This window comes from Sebastes umbrosus, chromosome 14, assembly GCF_015220745.1.
Source record: "Sebastes umbrosus isolate fSebUmb1 chromosome 14, fSebUmb1.pri, whole genome shotgun sequence".
In the NCBI taxonomy this organism is placed as follows: domain Eukaryota; kingdom Metazoa; phylum Chordata; class Actinopteri; order Perciformes; family Sebastidae; genus Sebastes; species Sebastes umbrosus.
The window spans coordinates 9,011,241-9,034,002 of NC_051282.1; the positions used below are offsets into that span (position 1 = coordinate 9,011,241).

The 22,762-nt window shown below is 39.9% G+C and overlaps 1 protein-coding gene and 3 long non-coding RNA genes across 5 annotated transcripts; all 4 read left to right on the forward strand.

The window, feature by feature from the left end:
- Positions 1-606: 606 nt before the first annotated feature.
- Positions 607-11,101, forward strand: desi1a (desumoylating isopeptidase 1a). Its single transcript, XM_037791968.1, has 6 exons — positions 607-795; positions 1,296-1,317; positions 1,787-1,856; positions 8,951-9,060; positions 9,163-9,285; positions 10,853-11,101. Exons 1-6 carry the CDS (start codon positions 705-707, stop codon positions 10,941-10,943), a joined length of 507 nt encoding a protein of 168 aa, XP_037647896.1. The 5' UTR covers positions 607-704; the 3' UTR covers positions 10,944-11,101.
- Positions 11,102-12,263: 1,162 nt separating this feature from the next.
- Positions 12,264-16,210, forward strand: LOC119501541. 2 transcript variants are annotated; one of them, XR_005209849.1, is made up of 2 exons: positions 12,264-15,895; positions 15,998-16,210. It is a non-coding gene; the product is annotated as an uncharacterized LOC119501541 (long non-coding RNA). The 2 variants fall into 2 exon arrangements; XR_005209850.1 differs by having other exon boundaries at positions 16,004-16,210.
- Positions 16,211-18,054: 1,844 nt separating this feature from the next.
- LOC119501543 lies at positions 18,055-18,782 on the forward strand. Its single transcript, XR_005209852.1, has 2 exons — positions 18,055-18,526; positions 18,574-18,782. It is a non-coding gene; the product is annotated as an uncharacterized LOC119501543 (long non-coding RNA).
- Positions 18,783-20,677: 1,895 nt separating this feature from the next.
- On the forward strand, positions 20,678-21,451 carry LOC119501542. The gene is made up of 2 exons (XR_005209851.1): positions 20,678-21,107; positions 21,243-21,451. It is a non-coding gene; the product is annotated as an uncharacterized LOC119501542 (long non-coding RNA).
- The last annotated feature ends 1,311 nt before the right edge of the window (positions 21,452-22,762 follow it).

Genomic DNA, 22,762 nt, shown 5'->3' on the forward strand with positions numbered 1-22,762 from the left:
AGTGCCCGTGGCGTGGAGAAGATCGTCCTATCATTCTGCCTTGAATTAATTAAAGAAAAAAGAAGAAAAAAACGGCTCTCTTATCGTTCACTTAAAAGAGCCGGCTCTTTGAACCGGCTCGTTCGCGACGACACATCACTGCAATACATCCAGGGCTGTGTGGGTGTCACGATTTCTATGAGGACTTGCTAGTCAATCTACCATAAGATTTCAAAGCTGAGACGGTAGCCTCTATTTAAAAGTAATGACCTTTAATCAACAAAAACGTCTTATTTTTCTTCTTCTTCTACTACAATGAAGTGTGGGGCACTAGTCTCAGGAATCTGTGCTAACTGAAGGTACATTGAGGTGCTAATTTATTCATTACAAGCTCTTTTATCGTGTCACATATGCAACAAAAACCCCGCTGTCAGCCACATTAAACTGTCAAGTCAGATTTACAGTCGGCGACGGGTAAAAACCGGAGGATGTACAGTTTTGATTTCAAAATAAATCTATTTCTCAAGAAAACTCACGGTGTATCGTCGACGCGTCTCGATAAAGTGTTTTATTTTGAAGGCGGCGGAATCGGAAGTGTACCACGCATTCTTAGAACGTGATGACATAATTCACAGAGAGCCTCCCAGTCAGCTGTACCGTTAAATGTCCGTCGCTTATAGCGAGCCAACAGGAACATAAATAAAGCTATTTTGTGGTTTTACATTATGGATTCACATAATACGCGATACAATGTTCAACTCTATATTTATGATCTATCGAGAGGAATGGCTCGCAGCCTCAGTCCCATCATGTTAGGTAAGTACACAGAGATCCGATGCAGCCTGCATGGCCTTGGGGACAAATAAGTGATAATAACAAATGCTCTGGTGGAGATGTTTTCTCTGGCTTGCAATGTAAAGTCGCTTTTGTGCAGGTTGTTAACGTGCAATGTACTGATCTTACATTCTGTTATTTTTTTTTAATGCATTTATTTTGAAAATATACTGGGTGACAGATTTGTGCTCCTCGGGAATGGTTCTTTATTTGGGGGATGACAAACTGCTACATTTGTATAAGTTACAGCTCCACAGAGCTGCTTTGCACAGAAGATCATTGTTTATTGTTTATTTGTTTTGCACAATTTAAGACTATACAACATAAGAAAACAAATCAATGAATAATATACAGTGCAGGAAGAGGCACAAACCCCACTGGGCTTATCTGAAGCCTCCACCTAGAGACAAGATTAATATAAAGAAATAATATGACTACATCATCCTTCTTCTCACTTCTTTTCCCCTTTTTTTTTGTTACAGGAAAACAACTGGATGGTATATGGTATGAATCTCCTTTCTGTTACTCTGACAGCTGGCTTGCTTGGGACCTAAAAGATTGACCTTATGAGTCATGAAAACATTGCTTCTGCTGCTGCAGTGACCCATCTATGATCCCAGAGCAGATAGGCTATATAGCTACTGGCAATGTGTCTTATCTTGTCCTCGTTTTGTTATTCAGTGCTTATTTGTTTTGGATTGCATTTTGCATATAGCCTTAAGTAATTTCAGAACATTTAGTAAATAATAATGTGAAGCATAAGGGGAGTTGAGGATAGACCACAAAAATAAACACATCACACATTGCTTAAGTATGGATCTATCTATTCAAGGCTGGATTTTCTGTGCAATGATTGAGTTATTATATTAGTGGCTTGTTATTTGGTAAAGAGACACTGAGTTGCATTTTTAAATAAATCCAGGTAATATTGTACTGACCTGAATTTACCTCTTGTGTTGTGCTTTTCTTCCAGGCACACAGCCATAGTGGCATACGGTGATGAGTTCTTCTTTGGAGGGGAGGGGATCTCCAGCTGTTCGCCGGTGAGTCTGTAACAAGGGGACTGACTCCTTTCACAAGTCTCATCTAACAAGCTCATGAAGGAAATGCCTGTGACGCAAGAGTTACAACAGAGAGACTTATTAATACCCCAACAGATCTTGGTTTGATCCCTGTCACTCAGATTATGTGTTCCACACAGTAAGGCAAGGCAAGGCAAGGCAAGGCAGCTTTATTTGTATAGCACATTTCAACAACAGGGCAATTCAAAGTGCTTTACAGAAACATTCAAGAACATTGCGACAAAATGCAAAAGAACATTAAGAAATAATTAAAACAGTTATAAAAACACTAAAACATTAAAACATTAAAGATTAGAAAATAAAAACAAGCTAAAAATAAAAGCTAGGATAGAAGCTAAAATTGCATAAAACTCAAAAGAGTAAAAGTTATAGTGCAGTGTCAGATCATTATCTGGTTTAATAAAAGGCACCCGCAAACAGGAAAGTTTTAAGCTTTGTTTTTAAAGAAATGAGAGTTGGAGCGGTCCTGCAGGGTTCTGGGAGCTTGTTCCAGATATTTGGTGCATAAAAACTGAACGCTGCTTCTGCATGTTTAGTTCTGACTCTGGGGACACTAAGCAGACCTGATCCAGATGACCTGAGAGGTCTGGATGGTTCATAACACAGCACAGCAGGAGATCAGAAATGTATTTTGGCTCTAAACCATTTAGTGCTTTGTAAACCAGCAGCAGTATTTTGAAATCAATTCTCTGAGAGACAGGCAGCCAGTGTAGAGACTTCAGAACTGGACTGATGTGATCCACTTTCTTGGTCTTAGTGAGGACTCTAGCAGCAGCGTTCTGAATCAGTTGCAGCTGTCTGATTGATTTTTTAGGAAGACCGGTAAAGACGCCGTTACAGTAGTAAAGTCGGCTGAAGATAAATGCATGGACTAGTTTTTCCAAATCCTGCTGAGACATCAGTCCTCTAATTCTTCTTATATTCTTCAGGTGATAGAAGGCTGTCTTTGTAATTGTCTTAATATGGCTGTTAAAGCTCAGGTCTGAGTCCATGACTACACCAAGGTTTCTGGCTTGGTCCGAGCTTTTTAACATCACAGATTGTAGGTGAGCACTAACCTTTAATCTTTCTTTTTTGGCTCCAAAAACTATGACCTCAGTTTTGTCTTTGTTCAGCTGAAGAAAATTCTGGCACATCCAATTATTGACTTGTTCAATGCACTCACTCAGTGCTTGTATTGGACTGTAGTCTCCTGGTGATAGAGTTATGTAAATTTGTGTGTCGTCTGCATAGTTATGGTAATTTATTTTGTTGTTCTCAAAAATCTGACCCAGTGGGAGCATGTAGATGTTAAACAAAAGAGGCCCCAAGATGGAGCCTTGGGGAACTCCGCATGTGATTTTGTTCAGCTCAGATTTGCAATTACCTATAGACACAAAGAAGTCCCTGTCTTTTAGGTAGGATTTAAACCAGCTGAGTGCTATGCCAGAAATACCCACCCAGTTTTCCAGTCGGTCTAGTAATATATTATGGTCAACCGTGTCGAATGCAGCACTGAGATCCAGTAAAACTAAAACCGTAGTTCTACCACTGTCTGTGTTCAATCGGATGTCATTGAAGACCTTAACAAGAGCAGTCTCAGTGCTGTGGTTTCGTCGAAAACCTGACTGGAAGACATCAAAAGAGTTGTTTAGTGCCAGAAAGCTATTTAATTTTTGAAAAACTGTTTTTTCAATTATTTTAGACAAGAATGGAAGATTTGATATCGGTCTGTAATTATTTACTACTGATGAGTCCAGATTGTTCTTTTTGAGGAGTGGTTTGATGACAGCAGTTTTCAGGGCCTGTGGGAAGACTCCTGAAACAAGAGATGCATTAACAATCTGTAAAAGCTCTGAGACCATACAATCTGATACTTTTTTGAAAAGGCCTGTTGGCAGAATGTCAAGGCAGCATGAGGAGGATTTTAGATGTTGTATGATTTCCTCCAGGTATGTCTGATTTATTGGATAAAACTGTGTCATGGTATTTGCGCCAGGTTTAAGTGGACGCAGGGGAAACAAACATCCTGTACCTGCTATGGAGGAAGTGACTGCTTGTCTGATTTTGTGAATTTTTTCTGTAAAAAAGGATGCAAATTCATTGCAGGCCCTGGTGGATAAAAGTTCAGAGGCTACTGACACAGGAGGGTTTGTTAGCCTGTCGACAGTAGCAAACAGGGCACGTGCATTGTTATTGTTTTTGGTGATGATGTCAGAGAAGAAGGACCGCCTTGCATTTTTCAGTTCTGAATTATAAATGCAAAGTCTCTCTTTATAGATGTCATAATGAACTTGTAGATTTGTTTTCCGCCACTGGCGTTCAGCTTTTCGACACTCTCTTTTTTCATTTCTTACCAACATGGTATTTCTCCATGGAGATTTTTTCTTACCAGAGACAATCTTCACCATTTTGGGTGCAATGGTATCAATAACATTTGTCATTTTAGAATTGAAATTATCTACAAGCTCATTGACAGAGGTCCAGGGGAGGGTGGGTGTGGAAGAGAAAGCCTGAACAAATTGATCACTGGTATTTTCAGTGATATACCTTTTTGTGATTACCTCTGTCTTATCATTTCTGTGCACAGGAAGAGTACTCTCAAAGAATACACATGAATGATCAGACAGAGCAACATCCATCACTACAACCTTGGAAATGTTCAGGCCCTTTGATATGATTAAGTCCAAAGTGCGTCCCCTATTGTGTGTGGGCTCCGTCACATGCTGACTCATTCCATAGTTATCAAGAACCTGACACAGTTCTTTGGCTCCTCTGTCCTGTTGGTTGTCAACATGGATGTTAAAATCACCAACAATGACTACACAGTCAAAGTCAACACAAATTACAGATAGCAGTTCAGTAAAATCATCAAAAAAGTTTGCACAGTATTTAGGTGGCCTGTAGATATTGAGAAACAAAGCTCGAGAAGAGGAGTTCAGCTGAAGAGCGACATATCCAAAAGAAGCAAAATGTCCATAAGATATCTGTTTGCATTGGAGAGAATCATTAAACAATATGGCAACTCCACCTCCTTTCTTATGCATTCTAGCTTCGCTCATAAAACTAAAGTTGGGAGGAGTTGACTCGATAAGAACAGCTGCACTGTTATTTTGGTCTAACCAAGTTTCAGTTAAAAACATAAAATCAAGCTTGTGCTCAATAATAAAATCATTGATTAAAAAACGTTTTCCTGCCAAAGACCTGACGTTTAACAGGGCTAGCTTTAATGTGCTAGAAGTATTATTATTATTTTTTGGGACATGGTTTGGCTGGCAAGGAATCAATGCTAAATTTGATAAATTAGCACAATCAGTAAAAATCTTCCTGTTTCTTTGCAGATTCACCATTCTTTTTCTGCTACTTATTAGAACTGAGATAGAAGAAGCTCTCATCACACAGGGCCCCAGCTTATCCTGGAAACAGTCACGTGTATCATTAGCCTTGAAGCCTGGACCCAGCACATATCAATCTGTGCTTGCAACATTTTGTAAAGGAACATCCTTATCAGACTGCGGAGACAGAGGCTGATTCCATTGTGGAGGGGATGGAGGTGGTAGGTGTCGTGCTTGTGGAGATAGTGCCAAAGTTGTTCGAGGTCGACCTCGTGGGGGGATCATGGGAGAGAAAAGGGCGGGGAGTAAGTTTAGTTCCAGCATTGACCAGCTCCTTCATGTGGTCAGTGAACTCCAAGAGGGGGGAGGAGGGAGAAAGGGTGATAAGCGAGGATGAGGACGCCTCCTCTTGTCTCTGCTGTATCCCAGGGCTGGCTTGTGGTGGGGGGTGAAATGATTCTCCTTGAGGTCCCCTGGCACATTGTGTTGTGTCTTCCTCCAGTGGTGATTCCTCTTGTCTTGAGTCCTTGGCAGAGGGAACAGATGAATGACGCAGGAAGTAGAATAGGTTGGAGTTGAACAATTTTACTCCTGACTTGTTTAGGCTGAGTCCATCTGCCTTGAAGAGATGTCTGCGGTCCCAAAAAAAGTTAAAATTGTCAATAAAATGCACTGAGTGGGATTTGCATGCTGTTGAAAGCCATGTGTTCAGTCCCAGCAACCTGCTGAATCTCTCGACTCCTCTTCTGATCGGCGGCAGGGGACCACTGATAAACACCTGAGCATTCACAGAGCTGACCGTGTTTAGCAGACCAGTAAAGTCCCGTTTCAGCACTTCAGACTGTTGCTTCACAACATCATTCGACCCAATGTGCAATACCACATTTTTCACATTTGGGTGTGCAGTCACAATATCCAGGATTCTTTCTGCCAGATCAGAGACCATATCTTTGGGGAAACAGAGTACTTTGATGTCTTTACTCCACATGCTTTTCACATCTTTAACAGCAGCATCACCCACAATTGAGTTTGATGCCCAGTTGTTAGCTTTCCCTGTAGCCTTTTACCTTCAGAGTTGCTTTTGGTTCTTACCCTGCTGTATGAAGAGTTGAGATTATCCAGGGCATCAGATCGAGATCCAGGGTCCTGCAACAGTGGAGCAAATCTGTTCTCCAGTTGCAAACTTCTTTGTTGGGGAGGTTTGTTACTCATCCTTCCTTTCACAGTTGTCCACGGTTGGACCTTACTTTGTACAGGGGTTGATGAGGCACTATGCTCGGATGCTAATGCAGGCCAGCCGGTCGCATCATATATCTGAGGGTGCTGGGTTCTGCCTGTAAGTTTTCCTCCCATTTCCCAGGGACATGATTTACGCTTTGGCTTTGCACCAAGAGCGTTCCAGGGAGGACTACTAGTCGATTTATTGCCCTCTTGATTCTTGGTGGTCTTGTTGGTGCTAATTAGCTTTCTATTAGCCTGTTCCAGTTCACTGTTTTGAGTCAGTGGTAGAGTGGTTTCATTCCCACATAGTCCATTCACCTCCGCATTCACTTCGAGCCGGATAATCTTTGTTTCCAGCACTGCTATCTTCTGTAGAAGTTTGTAGTAGTCATCCGTGGAGAAGGGAGGCATCTTGCTGCTGATTAGCTTTAGCCAAGCACCTCGCTCCCGTTCACTATAGTACAGGCTTGTGCTGCTGATAGGCCGCGCTCACAAAGTAAAACAGTTTTTAAAATAGTGGTAGCCTTCAGTTTCTTTCATAAATTAAACTCCCAGTGATTTGTAAGTATCCAGGACCCGTTTTCCAAAAATTTAGTAGCGAAAGATAAGCACAGCAATGATAAAAAGAAAGCAAAGCGAAGAGCAACTCAGCGAAGCGTCTGCACGGGAGGAAGGCGAAAGAGAGCTCAGTGCTAAAGTAGTGCTAAAACTAAACATCTAAAGATCCAATTGGTCTCTGTGTTTATAAAAGCAGTATTAAAATGTTGTCTTGTGCTTAAGACTTAATATCAGGTTTAATTGGTTTGAGATGTCGCCAACTGCTAGAAGGCATGTAGTCAATATCACCAAAATGAGTAATTCACATACATGCTCTAAGCTGTTATTTTGTGATGACATTTTAAATCTGCCTGAATTATTTCTACCCCAGTTTCTGCATTTCTCAGAGTCTAGAGTATTCTATTTTCTTTCTCATTGTCTACAAACTAGGGCTGTCAAATTTAACGCGATAATTATCCGTTAATGCAAATTTGTTTTGACGTCACTAATTTCTTTAATGCAACTTGTGATTTTTAGGTTGTAGCAGGCTCAGATTTAAAGCTAGAGTGAAGATACTGCCATCATATGAAACTAGAAAAACATATGCTAAATTTTGGCGAGGAAAAACTGGCATGACCATTTTCAAACAGGTCCCTTGACCTCTGACCTCAAGATATGAGAATGAAAATGGGTTCTATGGGTACCCACGAGTCTCCCCTTTACAGACATGCCCACTTTATGATAATCACATGCAGTTTGGGGCAAGTCATAGTCAAGTCAGCACACTGACACACTGACAGCTGTTGTTGCCTGTTGGGCTTTAGTTTGCCATGTTATGATTTCAGCATATTTTTTTATGCTAAATGCAGTACCTGTGAGGGTTTTTGGACAATTTTTGTCATTGTTTTGTGTTTTTAATTGATTTGCAATAATGAATATATACATATATTTGCATAAAGCAGCATATTTGCCCACTCCATGTTGATAAGAGTATTAAATACTTGACAAATCTCCCTTTAAGGTCCATTTTGAACAGATAGAAAAATGTGTGATTAATTTGTGATTAATCGTGATTAACTATGGACAATCATGGAATTAAAAGTGATTCAATATTTGAATCGATTGACAGTTCTACTACAAACCCCATCACAAAGACCAAAACCCGCAATGCATTAATTAGCCTGTCAACAACACTTTTTTTGACTTCCCTCCATGTCTGTGTCACAAATATATACTGTAGTTTCATTTTTAAAAATAGATAAGTATAATTTCCTAACCAACTGGGCAGTGTAGTTTTTATCCAACCAGCCGTGGATTAAGACGCATTTGGTGTGTTAGTGAGTATTTCTGGCAGCACGACAGTGTATGTGGGATTGACTCAAAGTGAACTACAGCGCCCACGTTCATTGTAATGAAGGAACTTGTCACTCGACAGAGTGGCTCATTGCCTTTGGCGACACAGACAATACTTATTAGTAGAATAAATATTGGTCTTTTCAAGAAAAATATAGAATATAAAAAGATATAAATAAATAAAATATAGAAATAGATAAAATAAAAAAATACAGAATATCGCCAGCTTTATCCTTTAATAATCACTGTTAATGGTAACAGGCAGCAAAAAAAGTCTGCAACTGGTACATTAGCCTCTCTGATATTCATTTCTTTTTTAATGATTGTGCAAAATGGCAGATCTAGAAAGACACTCTTGCTCTGTAATTCAGAGGACTGAAAAAAACCTGATAGCTGAACATTTCTTCTGTCATCAAACATCTTTCCAACTGTGCTGCAAGTATCTTCCCTTGATGTGTAATCTACCTTTTAGCAATCACCCACGCAAATCAGAGAAACACCCCAAACACTACAGGCATAGAGTATCTTTCTTTTAACTGTTGGACCAATGAAATATTAGTGACACTGTTCAAAACTCTCATATGTAAATGTTGTGAGACGTTTTTCGTTTGTCTGCTGTGTTTCTGTCAGGGCGGGACGATGCTGGGTCCTCCAGACACCGTGGTAGAGCTGGGCGAGACGGAAGTATCTGAGGAGATCTTCATGGATTACCTCTCATCCCTGGGAGAAAACACATACAGGTTGAATAGCTGTTATCTCTCACGCAAAAAAAAAGAAAAAAGAATGACACAAGCAATGGATGAAAGCTGTCATCTGATGCATAAACTCTCTTCTTGGTTCAGAGGTGACAGGTATCGTCTGTTTGAGCACAACTGCAACACCTTCACCAACGAGGTGGCTCAGTTTATGACAGGCAGGTCCATCCCGTCCTACATCACCGACCTTCCATCGGAAATCCTCTCCACGTGAGTGAGAAGCTCAGTCTGTCAGCTGCCCACGACTTCAGTCAAGTCTGTGGTATTTGCCTGTTTCGAAATTAGTAGTGCTAGCTTTGCACTTAAAGCAGCAGTAGGTAGGATTGGAGCAAATCTGATTAAAAAAAGTTATTTTTATAAAACGGTCACTATATACATAGCTGGTGCCTGCTGTCTCTGAGCACCTGTCAATCACTCGCAAACTCCGATCAAAGAGTCAAACTAGGCAGCGCTGATCAAATATGAATCACTATTCTGTTACTGTAATGCCCATTTCTCTCCTCAAATCTTGTAGTGAACTGTTTAGCTGTAAAATGAGAAAGTTTGTGACCCGGCAGCCATGTTGAGATCAGTTGAAGAAAGACCAAGCACCGCCCACCAGCCGGAGCAAACTTTCTCATTTTACATCTAAACCGTACACTACAAAATGTTTCTGAAAACATTTGAGGAGAGAAATAGGCATTACAGTAACAGAAAATTGATTCATATTTGATCAGCGATGCCTTGTTTGACCGTTTGATCAGAGTTTGCAAGTGATTTGACAGCTGCCTCCGTTGAATGAACAGCCAATAGGAACGCTCTCTGTCTGAAATGACCTGTGATTGGCCAAAGTCTCCTGGCTAGATTTTTTAAAGCCTGAAAACAGAGCCATGAGGAGGTGCAGAAGTCTAGTTTTCTCTCAGAACACTTGAATTACAATAAGCTGAAAGGTTATTATGGAATTTTTGCTCAATGATGCCAAAAATAGTCTGCCTACTGCCACTTTAAAAGCTACTGCTAATGCTTCTCTACCCTCAGGTACACTGGGATTTCTAATGACGTGTGACAAAATCATGAAACGTGTGGATTATTATGACGTGAACAATTTATTCTATATGTCTGTGTCAATCTGCCTCTGAGAAAGGCAAACGGCGTTACCACAGTTTTGCTCTCGACGGCACACGTTATCACAGTCTTAGAAAGCGGAGGGGTACTCAGTTGGCTGCAATCTAAAACCACACCACTAGATGCCACCAAATCCTACACACTGCACCTTTAAGTGGAAAGACCTTGTATAAAAATACTTGTTAATCCCACTGGAAAACAAAAGCAGAAACAGTCTATTAATTTGTATTATTACACAGCTGTGTTGAATACTCTATTGTGATTGGTCAATCACGGCGTTCTGCGGTCTGTAATTTCTTTATAACAGACCGTTGCTATGTATAGCGGACCGTTGCTATGTATAGCGGACCGTTGCTATGGCCGCAGTTCTGATGTCGGACTCTGGCGGACCATTTTTGTGTCAAAATATTGATTTCTTAAGTAAGTAGCCGTGTAATAAGGGGGATAATGTACAGCTAGCGGGTCATTGTTGTGAAAGAATCCTCCTCAGGGCGATGAGAGACTCCTTTAATTTGCGTCGGGGTGCAGCATCACCCTGTCGGGGATTCTTTCACAACAATGACAAGCTTGCTGTACATTATCCCTTACGTGACATATGAATAGGGTTTAAGTTAGTGCAACCACTGTGTTATGATTCAATTTAAAATATCAACTCTCTTCCTTCCATCTCCAGACCGTTCGGCCAGATTCTGCGGCCCATTCTGGACTCTATCCACATCGCCCCTCCAGGAGGTAACGTCATTAACGGGGGACGAAACGCGTAACCTGAAAGAGCAGCAGAGTCACAGAGTGCTCATCAGGTCACTTTTATTGTAGTCAGACAGTCAAACTAATTGTCCTTCTTTCTTCTTTCTTTCTGTAAATAAATTACACTCTAGCATTGAAGTTAATGGCTATTTTAGAAGCTATAACTGCTAACTGACCACTGAATCCTTAAAATGAATAATTTACATATAATTTCCTCCTTAAAATCTAGTTGGTTGATGCCAAACCACTTAGGGGGAACTCACAGCCCTCTTCATGAAGTGTGAGGGTGTGTCTGGCATCAAATTCAATGTACTGATGTGTACTTACAAAACACAGATGGGATTTTGGGTTTACCAGCATAGCCGGATATCAAAACCGTTACTTTCCAACACTAAAAGCTGACTTTGATGAATGTTGCCTTCTTATAAATAATGCTATGGAAAAACAAATGTCCAATTAAGCTTTTTCAGAAGTGAAATGTAATTTAAGTTTATTTAGATTTGGCGCACTACAACATAATTTACCATTTACATTAGGGCTGTCACAATATCAGATTTTCACTACACGATTATCGTGGCCGAAAGAATTCACCATAATATTATTATCACGATATCTATAGAAAATAAAAAATTCAAAAATAGCTATCCCGCCGGTTAGACTGTGTTGTCAGGGCATTAAACGAGCATTATCAGTGGTTATAAGCCTCATAGATGTGGGTCAGAAGGAGCCTGCTACACCCACTAGTAGGTTTTTATCATCGATTCACATGGGTTATCACCGAAAAAAGGAATAAAAGACGACAGCGACCTCTAGTGACCGTAATAATTATGACAGGAGTGAAAACAGAAGTCAGGCGCTGTAGTATAGACAGTGTGAAACTCCATATGGGGTGGAAGTCGGGGGCACTTTCACCCAGGAAACTGTGTGAAACCAACAACGTGTTGTTTGTCTTTGTGTTCACAATCTTAAGTTTCACTTTCACTTTTCAAACACTTATTTTAAGCCAAAACACAATCTTTCTAATCCCCTAAATTTAACTACGTGGTTTTGTTGCCTAAACCTAAACAAGCTTTTTGTTTGTGTTCAAAACGTAACATTTCATTCAGTTTGACAACGCGTGAAGGTGTAGCAGGGCCCTACTGTGACACATCTACGAGGCTTATAACGACTGATAACGCACATTAAATAAGCTGGTATTTGTAGAATGGGGTGCAGCTGCAGCATCAGTCAAATTCATCTTTAACTTTGTTTATTATGCGTTTTGTCTCTTTTTTGGCAGATGAATTACACTCAAAATACAAGTGGAGGGAGGTAGAGAGAGAGTCTGTAACCTGTAACTGTGTATATAAAATGATTTAAGATGCGCTGGATTATTCACAGAATATTATTATTATATATATATTTTTAACACAATATCAATATTTAATTTTAAATATCACGGTAACCGTCAATACCGGTATATCGCAACCCCCCTAATTTACATTTTGCAAGAATTTATACTTTTACATTTCACTGTAGACATATTGCACTTTTTAATCCACTAAATGTACCTGATGGCTGTAATTAAACCACCTACAACATTAAAATACCTCTTGCACATTAGTGCATTTTAGTACTTTAACTTTTGTACTAAGGTACAAAATGCTCCTTTACTTTTATGTATGTTGGAACTTGTAGGTTTTTTTTTCCATTTTGGTGTTGCAATGTTTTTTTAAAATAGATTTTATTTCTTCAGCTGAGTTATTTAACGAGAATTTTTTTTTTTTTACATTATTACCTACATATCCAGTTTCCCACATGGTTTCTGCAGTGAGAATCATCTGCTGCTGACTACAATGGAATTAATCTGAGTGTACAATTTTAAATATAGATATGTTTAATATATTCAATTCAATGAACGCAGGTTGATGGAAAATAAGAGCAAAAGGGTTGGAGAGTTTTTTTTTTTTAAATGTCAATCATATTTTATTTTGCACATTTATGATTGTTTTTTTGTTATTTGGTAGCCTGTAGTTAAAATCCCATCAGTGATCATTTTTTACCTTTAATATTTGTCTTTACTGTTTCTGTTGAATTCAACTGTACATTATAGGGATGCACGATAAAGATTTGTTTCAGCCGATAACCAATAATTACCTGCTTTTACATGGCTGACCAATGAGATAACCGATAATTTCACATTTTTGTATTTTCATAATCTTTAATTTCATAAACTTTAGTTTCTTATGCACACCTGAGGTGGATGACTTAATATTCCATAGCTCTGATCTAACCAAATCTAACTGACATCCCTATTGTTAACACAACAAAAACAAACAACAGTTCTGACTCTTCAAATATTCATTTATGTTTTCTACTAAAGAACATCAAACATCTTCACACACATACTTTGGCTTTTATAGAGCATTTTGGCCAAGAACTCAAATTAAATATTTTGACATAATCTGTCAAATCAGACATATCAATGTGTACTCAATACACGTGTAAATTGGCGGATCGCAAACCAACTTTAAACGTGCATAACGCCTCCTACTGTATCAAAATGTGTAGATGCTGCGCTTGTTAAGTAAATTAAGGCTATTTGGCTTTGCATTATCGGCAGATGATTTATTGGTTATAATTTCATTATAGGAATAATACATAATAATATAAATTTCCCATTGTCGTCCGATAATTTATCGGTCCGATATATATCGTGCATCCCTAGTACATTATTATTCCATTTGTCACATCATTTGTGATATGCCATACAGCAGGTGATTGATGCCTAACCTACGCTGAGGTTATAAGATTATAGGTGATATAAGTACATGTTGAGTGTATGTCTGTATAGCAGGACTGGGATCAGTTCATTGTAAATTCTGTTATTCCTACATATACTTTTGTAAATGGCAACGTTGATTACAAAAAGTGCATTTTCCAGACAATCCTGGTTTAAAGGTTTTTGAAAACAAAAACATTCTTCTTGGTCAGAATGTAAATGTTAAATCTTCTCTCTGATATAATTGAAAGTGAACTGCACAACAGCCCTGTTATGTGACATAAGTTATGCCTCTTGGCCTGTGTTACCAGCTCCAAAGGGAGATGCTGATCATAGATACATTTTATTTTACAGTTCTTTGTTGCCATGTGGATAATTCTAAACAACTGCTCATCCACATATTTTTTTTATAGTAGATGTGACCATATGCAGGCCAATGTCCTGTACTGTCAACTCAATAACCTGCTCGAGTCCTTTAACAGCCACTGGAGTGTGTTGGATATACGACACACCTCTGTGCCTTCATTTCCCTCTGCTTGGCTACAGTCACGCTGTTGGTTATCATATTGCACATATGGTAACTCCCTGTGCAGTCTGCATTCAAATCTGCTAGTTAGTTTACTGTGTGAAGGTTCAGAAATCTTACACAAATGAGGTGAAAGGGGTTTGAAGTAGTAAGGAACCCTCAACTAAATTATGTAGGAAACTGTAGGAAATTGTAGGAAATGTAAATATTCCAGATTAAACAACATCTGGATCCAGTTACACTCACAGCCTATAATCTCAGTGCATTATACACTGCACTCTGCCATGACATACATTAGGGTCTGATTAAGACAGTGTTACACACATGAACCATATTGAACCTCATGAGCCTGAACAGAACGACGAAGGATCGAAGAAGCACAGAAAAACAAGAAATCTCAACGAATGACTAAACCAGCATTAACTCTCTTTGTGTTCTCCTGCAATAAATAAACCTCACAAACATTTTAACTTCCAAGCAGTCACCATCACTTGATCATTTCTCTTGCGCACCCGCAGATAAATATTTGGTGTGCAAGCATTTCAAAACTTTATTTCAAAAACCTGATATTTGTAAGTACTTGGCTACTTTTAGGTTGATTCCCCTTTAAGAGGCTAGAAGGCTCAGGTGGATCTGTTATTTTTGCCTTCTGCTAACCAACTAAGTGACATGCTAACCAGACCACTGAAATGTATTACTGCACAAGTCACCCTTTGTTGCTCTGATTATGTGTTGTTGCTGGCTGCTACCTGTAATGTGAAATTGCAACAGATAGTGATGGATGTTATTCCCTATTTAAGTGATCTAACTACAGTAGATATGTTTATGCATATTGTTTGTATTGTTTGTGTAATAGTTTTTTTTTTGTAAATCTACCTACACATAAAGCCATTGACTGCAAATTTGACAATCTTTGGTGTTATTTTTGACCATTTCTAATAGCTTCTGGCTGTTTTCAAAGTTATTTAAAGGTGCAGTGTGTGGGATCTGGCGGCATCTAGTGGTGAGGTTGCAGATTGCAACCAAGTAAAACTTCTCCCATGTGCCAAGCGTGTAGGAGAATTATGGTGGCCGATGCGAAAACGTGAATGGCCCTGTATAGAAAAAATGCTTGGTTTTTCCGTTCCGGGCTACTGTAGAAACATGGCGGCCGGCTCTGTGGAGATGACCCGCTCCCTATGTAGATATAAACGTCTCATTCTAAGCTAACGAAAACACAACGATTCTTATTTTCAGATGATTATTAGGGGTGTAACGATCCTTCAATCCGGATCGATGGATATCGAATCCATTATCATTAATGTGAAGTGAAAACATCGATACATATCATCATCTTTAAGATACGCCTTTATTTTGAAGTTCCCATGGCACATCTGTTTCACCATTTCTGTCCACCTGTCCAAGTATTCCTAAACATCCAAACAGTGCTAAGCTTCGGTTATGCTATCCGCAACAATGGCCGCACAGACATGAGCTGACGTGGAATCATGACAAGGAAACTTAGTGAGCGGTGCTAGCAGCATAACATTAGCAATTGTGCGGTCGGCTGAGCAAGAGAGAGAGAGGGATAGGGAGAGAGAGAGAGAGAGAGAGACAGAGAGTGAGAGAGAAATAGAGAGAGACACAGAGAGACAGAGAGAGAGAGAGATAGAGAGAGAGAGAGAATGAGAGAGAAAGAGAGAGTGAAGAGAGAGAGAGAGAAAGAGAGAGAGACAGAAGAGAGAGAGAGAGAGAAAGAGAGAGAGACAGAAGAGAGAGAGAGATACAGAGAGAGAGAGAGAGAGAGAGAGAGAGAGAGAGAGAGAGAGAGACACAGAGTAAAGACCCCATATGCCGGATTCTCATCTGCAGGGTATCCAGTTTCACCCTGCAGCGTCTCCCTGGGTGGTTCCTGTGAGTTCAGGCTTGAAGCCATGAAAGACTCACTATTGCAACCACTGATAGGCTGATAGACTCTGGTGCCTAAATAAGGCACCCGTACAGTCCATCACTACAGTGGAAACCAAACTGTAGGGATGTCTCAGTGAGACATCACATGCCTGGCATATTATCAGCGGGTGATTTTAATGACAGAAAGCAGTCCTATAAGTAAACTTTTTTGGGAGGCCCGTGACATCACATATGATGTCACGGAACAAAGCCCCGTCCAATAACTTGTAGTACTGCTGACATCCCCTGTGACGTCACATATGACATCACATATGACGTCACGGAACAAAGCCCCGTCCAATAACTTGTAGTACTGCTGACATCCCCTGTGACGTCATACATGACATCACAGAATTTAGAATCCCCATGTCACATTCTCGTTCTGGAATACCGTACTATATAAACTTCACTAAACCACAGTGGCGATAATCCTGTGTAATGCAGATTTCACAGTATAGTTAAGACCTTTCAATGTAACATTTAAATATATTCTGAAGGCTTATCTGTAAATTATAACATTTGATTGTAAATTGATTATACTGTAGTTCCGTCAGCTCATGTGAGGGAATGTCGCCACCGTCTGGTGGAGCTAGTAAATGCACCTCTTACTTACAGATTGTTTCTACAGATCTGCTGCGGTACCAATTGGACAAAATTCTGTAAACAAACAGGAGGGAAGTTGCAAATGTCACATGGCCCACAAATGCACAGGAAGCGATCTGCAAATGCGCAAATATCATTCCACATGTAGAAATAGATGCACAAATGTGTAGATATCACTTTACATGTAAACCTTAAAATACGTATTTACAGAGTAAGTTATGTGTATTTGCATTATCACCCTGTATTTTTGTGAATGTGACTTTACACAACACAAATACAAAAATACATGTTTGTGGATAGTGAAATATTTGCAGATCATGGTACACATTTGTGGAATATCTAATTCATAAATAAACTTTACAACTAATAAAGCCCAATAAAAACTTCCATAATTACAGCCTTTGTTGTTTCGCTGTTCTCCGTGCTGAGTATTGATTATAACGAGTGTTCTGTGACGCCAATTTTTGAAAGCTCTGCCTGCATGAGGCTTCTTTCTGTGTGATATCTGGTACAGTCAATCAGAACATGATATCTGGATCAGTCCATCACTCCTGCAATAAATAAACCTCACAAACATTTTAACTTCCAAGCAGTCACCATCACTTGATCATTTCTCTTGCGCACCCGCACATAAATATTTTGGTGTGCAAGCATTTCAAAACTTTATTTTCAAACCTGACTTGTCTACTTTTAGGTTGATTCCCCTTCAAGAGGCTAGAAGGCTCAGATGAATCTGTTAGTTGGTTAGCAGAAGGCAAAATTAAGTGACACGCTAACCAGACCACTGAAATGTATTACTGCACAAGTCACCCTTTGTTGCTCTGATTATGTGTTGTTGCTGGCTGCTACCTGTAATGTGAAATTGCAACAGATAGTGATGGATGTTATTCCCTATTTAAGTGATCTAACTACAGTAGATATGTTTATGAATATTGTTTGTATTGTTTGTGTAATAGTTTTTTTTTGTAAATCTACCTACACATAAAGCCATTGACTGCAAATTAGACAATCTTTGGTGTTATTTTTGACCATTTCTAATAGCTTCTGGCTGTTTTCAAAGTTATTTAAAGGTGCAGTGTGTGGGATCTGGCGGCATCTAGTGGTGAGGTTGCAGATTGCAACCAAGTGAAACTTCTCCCATGTGCCAAGCGTGTAGGAGAATTATGGTGGCTGATGCGAAAACGTGAATGGCCCTGTATAGAGAAAGTGCTTGGTTTTTCTGTTCCGGGCTACTGTAGAAACATGGCGGCCGGCTCTGTGGAGATGACCCGCTCCCTATGTAGATATAAACGTCTCATTCTAAGCTAACGAAAACACAACGATTCTTATTTTCAGATGATTATTAGGGGTGTAACAATCCTTCAATCCGGATCGATGGATATCGAATCCAATATCATTGATGCAAAGTGAAAACATCGATACATATCATCATCTTTAAGATACGCCTTTATTTTGAAGTTCCCATGGCACATCTGTTTCACCATTTCTGTCCACCTGTCCAAGTATTCCTAAACATCCAAACAGTGCTAAGCTTCGGTTATGCTATCCGCAACAATGGCCGCACAGACATGAGCTGACGTGGAATCATGACAAGGAAACTTAGTGAGCGGTGCTAGCAGCATAACATTAGCAATTGTGCGGTCGGCCGAGCGAGAGAGAGAGAGAGAGAGAGAGACAGAGACAGAGACAGAGAGAGAGAGAGAGAGAGAGAGAGAGAGAGAGAGAGAGAGACAGAGAGAGAGAGAGATAGAGAGAGAGAGAGAATGAGAGAGAAAGAGAGAGTGAAGAGAGAGAGAGAGAAAGAGAGAGAGACAGAAGAGAGAGAGAGAGAGAGAGAGAGAGAGAGAGAGACACAGAGTAAAGACCCCATATGCCGGATTCTCATCTGCAGGGTATCCAGTTTCACCCTGCAGCGTCTCCCTGGGTGGTTCCTGTGAGTTCAGGCTTGAAGCCATGAAAGACTCACTATTGCAACCACTGATAGGCTGATAGACTCTGGTGCCTAAATAAGGCACCCGTACAGTCCATCACTACAGTGGAAACCAAACTGTAGGGATGGCTCAGTGAGACATTATCACATGCCTGGCATATTATCAGCGGGTGATTTTAATGACAGAAAGCAGTCCTATAAGTAAACTTTTTTGGGAGGCCCGTGACGTCACATATGATGTCACGGAACAAAGCCCCGTCCAATAACTTGTAGTACTGCTGACATCCCCTGTGACGTCACATATGACATCACATATGACGTCACGGAACAAAGCCCCGTCCAATAACTTGTAGTACTGCTGACATCCCCTGTGACGTCATACATGACATCACAGAATTTAGAATCCCCATGTCACATTCTCGTTCTGGAATACCGTACTATATAAACTTCACTAAACCACAGTGGCGATAATCCTGTGTAATGCAGATTTCACAGTATAGTTAAGACCTTTCAATGTAACATTTAAATATATTCTGAAGGCCTATCTGTAAATTATAACATTTGATTGTAAATTGATTATACTGTAGTTCCGTCAGCTCATGTGAGGGAATGTCGCCACCGTCTGGTGGAGCTAGTAAATGCACCTCTTACTTACAGATTGTTTCTACAGATCTGCTGCGGTACCAATCGGACAAAATTCTGTAAACAAACAGGAGGGAAGTTGCAAATGTCACATGGCCCACAAATGCACAGGAAGCGATCTGCAAATGCGCAAATATCATTCCACATGTAGAAATAGATGCACAAATGTGTAGATATCACTTTACATGTAAACCTTAAAATACGTATTTACAGAGTAAGTTATGTGTATTTGCATTATCACCCTGTATTTTTGTGAATGTGACTTTACACAACACAAATATAAAAATACATGTTTGTGGATAGTGAAATATTTGCAGATCATGGTACACATTTGTGGAATATCTAATTCATAAATAAACTTTACAACTAATAAAGCCCAATAAAAACTTCCATAATTACAGCCTTTGTTGTTTCGCTGTTCTCCGTGCTGAGTATTGATTATAACGAGTGTTCTGTGACGCCAATTTTTGAAAGCTCTGCCTGCATGAGGCTTCTTTCTGTGTGATATCTGGTACAGTCAATCAGAACATGATATCTGGATCAGTCCATCACTCCTGCAATAAATAAACCTCACAAACATTTTAACTTCCAAGCAGTCACCATCACTTGATCATTTCTCTTGCGCACCCGCACATAAATATTTTGGTGTGCAAGCATTTCAAAACTTTATTTTCAAACCTGACTTGTCTACTTTTAGGTTGATTCCCCTTCAAGAGGCTAGAAGGCTCAGATGAATCTGTTAGTTGGTTAGCAGAAGGCAAAATTAAGTGACATGCTAACCAGACCACTGAAATGTATTACTGCACAAGTCACCCTTTGTTGCTCTGATTATGTGTTGTTGCTGGCTGCTACCTGTAATGTGAAATTGCAACAGATAGTGATGGATGTTATTCCCTATTTAAGTGATCTAACTACAGTAGATATGTTTATGAATATTGTTTGTATTGTTTGTGTAATAGTTTTTTTTTGTAAATCTACCTACACATAAAGCCATTGACTGCAAATTAGACAATCTTTGGTGTTATTTTTGACCATTTCTAATAGCTTCTGGCTGTTTTCAAAGTTATTTAAAGGTGCAGTGTGTGGGATCTGGCGGCATCTAGTGGTGAGGTTGCAGATTGCAACCAAGTGAAACTTCTCCCATGTGCCAAGCGTGTAGGAGAATTATGGTGGCTGATGCGAAAACGTGAATGGCCCTGTATAGAGAAAGTGCTTGGTTTTTCTGTTCCGGGCTACTGTAGAAACATGGCGGCCGGCTCTGTGGAGATGACCCGCTCCCTATGTAGATATAAACGTCTCATTCTAAGCTAACAAAAACACAACGATTCTTATTTTCAGATGATTATTAGGGGTGTAACAATCCTTCAATCCGGATCGATGGATATCGAATCCAATATCATTGATGCAAAGTGAAAACATCGATACATATCATCATCTTTAAGATACGCCTTTATTTTGAAGTTCCCATGGCACATCTGTTTCACCATTTCTGTCCACCTGTCCAAGTATTCCTAAACATCCAAACAGTGCTAAGCTTCGGTTATGCTATCCGCAACAATGGCCGCACAGACATGAGCTGACGTGGAATCATGACAAGGAAACTTAGTGAGCGGTGCTAGCAGCATAACATTAGCAATTGTGCGGTCGGCCGAGCGAGAGAGAGAGAGAGAGAGAGAGACAGAGACAGAGAGAGAGAGAGAGAGAGAGAGAGAGAGAGAGAGAGAGAGAGAGAGAGAGAGACAGAGAGAGAGAGAGATAGAGAGAGAGAGAGAATGAGAGAGAAAGAGAGAGTGAAGAGAGAGAGAGAGAAAGAGAGAGAGACAGAAGAGAGAGAGAGAGAGAGAGAGAGAGAGAGAGAAAGAGAGAGAGACAGAAGAGAGAGTGAGAGAGAGAGAGAGAGAGACAGAAGAGAGAGAGAGAGAGAGAGAGAGAGAGAGAGAGAGAGAGAGACAGAGTAAAGACCCCATATGCCGGATTCTCATCTGCAGGGTATCCAGTTTCACCCTGCAGCGTCTCCCTGGGTGGTTCCTGTGAGTTCAGGCTTGAAGCCATGAAAGACTCACTATTGCAACCACTGATAGGCTGATAGACTCTGGTGCCTAAATAAGGCACCCGTACAGTCCATCACTACAGTGGAAACCAAACTGTAGGGATGTCTCAGTGAGACATCACATGCCTGGCATATTATCAGCGGGTGATTTTAATGACAGAAAGCAGTCCTATAAGTAAACTTTTTTGGGAGGCCCGTGACGTCACATATGATGTCACGGAACAAAGCCCCGTCCAATAACTTGTAGTACTGCTGACATCCCCTGTGACGTCACATATGACATCACATATGACGTCACGGAACAAAGCCCCGTCCAATAACTTGTAGTACTGCTGACATCCCCTGTGACGTCATACATGACATCACAGAATTTAGAATCCCCATGTCACATTCTCGTTCTGGAATACCGTACTATATAAACTTCACTAAACCACAGTGGAGATAATCCTGTGTAATGCAGATTTCACAGTATAGTCAAGACCTTTTAATGTAACATTTAAATATATTCTGAAGGCCTATCTGTAAATTATAACATTTGATTGTAAATTGATTATACTGTAGTTCCGTCAGCTCATGTGAGGGAATGTCGCCACCGTCTGGTGGAGCTAGTAAATGCACCTCTTACTTACGGATTGTTTCTACAGATCTGCTGAATCGGACAAAACTCTGTAAACAAACAGGAGGGAAGTTGCAAATGTCACATGGCCCACAAATGCACAGGAAGCGATCTGCAAATGCGCAAATATCATTCCACATGTAGAAATAGATGCACAAATGTGTAGATATCACTTTACATGTAAACCTTAAAATACGTATTTACAGAGTAAGTTATGTGTATTTGCATTATCACCCTGTATTTTTGTGAATGTGACTTTACACAACACAAATACAAAAATACATGTTTGTGGATAGTGAAATATTTGCAGATCATGGTACACATTTGTGGAATATCTAATTCATAAATAAACTTTACAACTAATAAAGCCCAATAAAAACTTCCATAATTACAGCCTTTGTTGTTTCGCTGTTCTCCGTGCTGAGTATTGATTATAACGAGTGTTCTGTGACGCCAATTTTTGAAAGCTCTGCCTGCATGAGGCTTCTTTCTGTGTGATATCTGGTACAGTCAATCAGAACATGATATCTGGATCAGTCCATCACTCCTGCAATAAATAAACCTCACAAACATTTTAACTTCCAAGCAGTCACCATCACTTGATCATTTCTCTTGCGCACCCGCACATAAATATTTTGGTGTGCAAGCATTTCAAAACTTTATTTTCAAACCTGACTTGTCTACTTTTAGGTTGATTCCCCTTCAAGAGGCTAGAAGGCTCAGATGAATCTGTTAGTTGGTTAGCAGAAGGCAAAATTAAGTGACATGCTAACCAGACC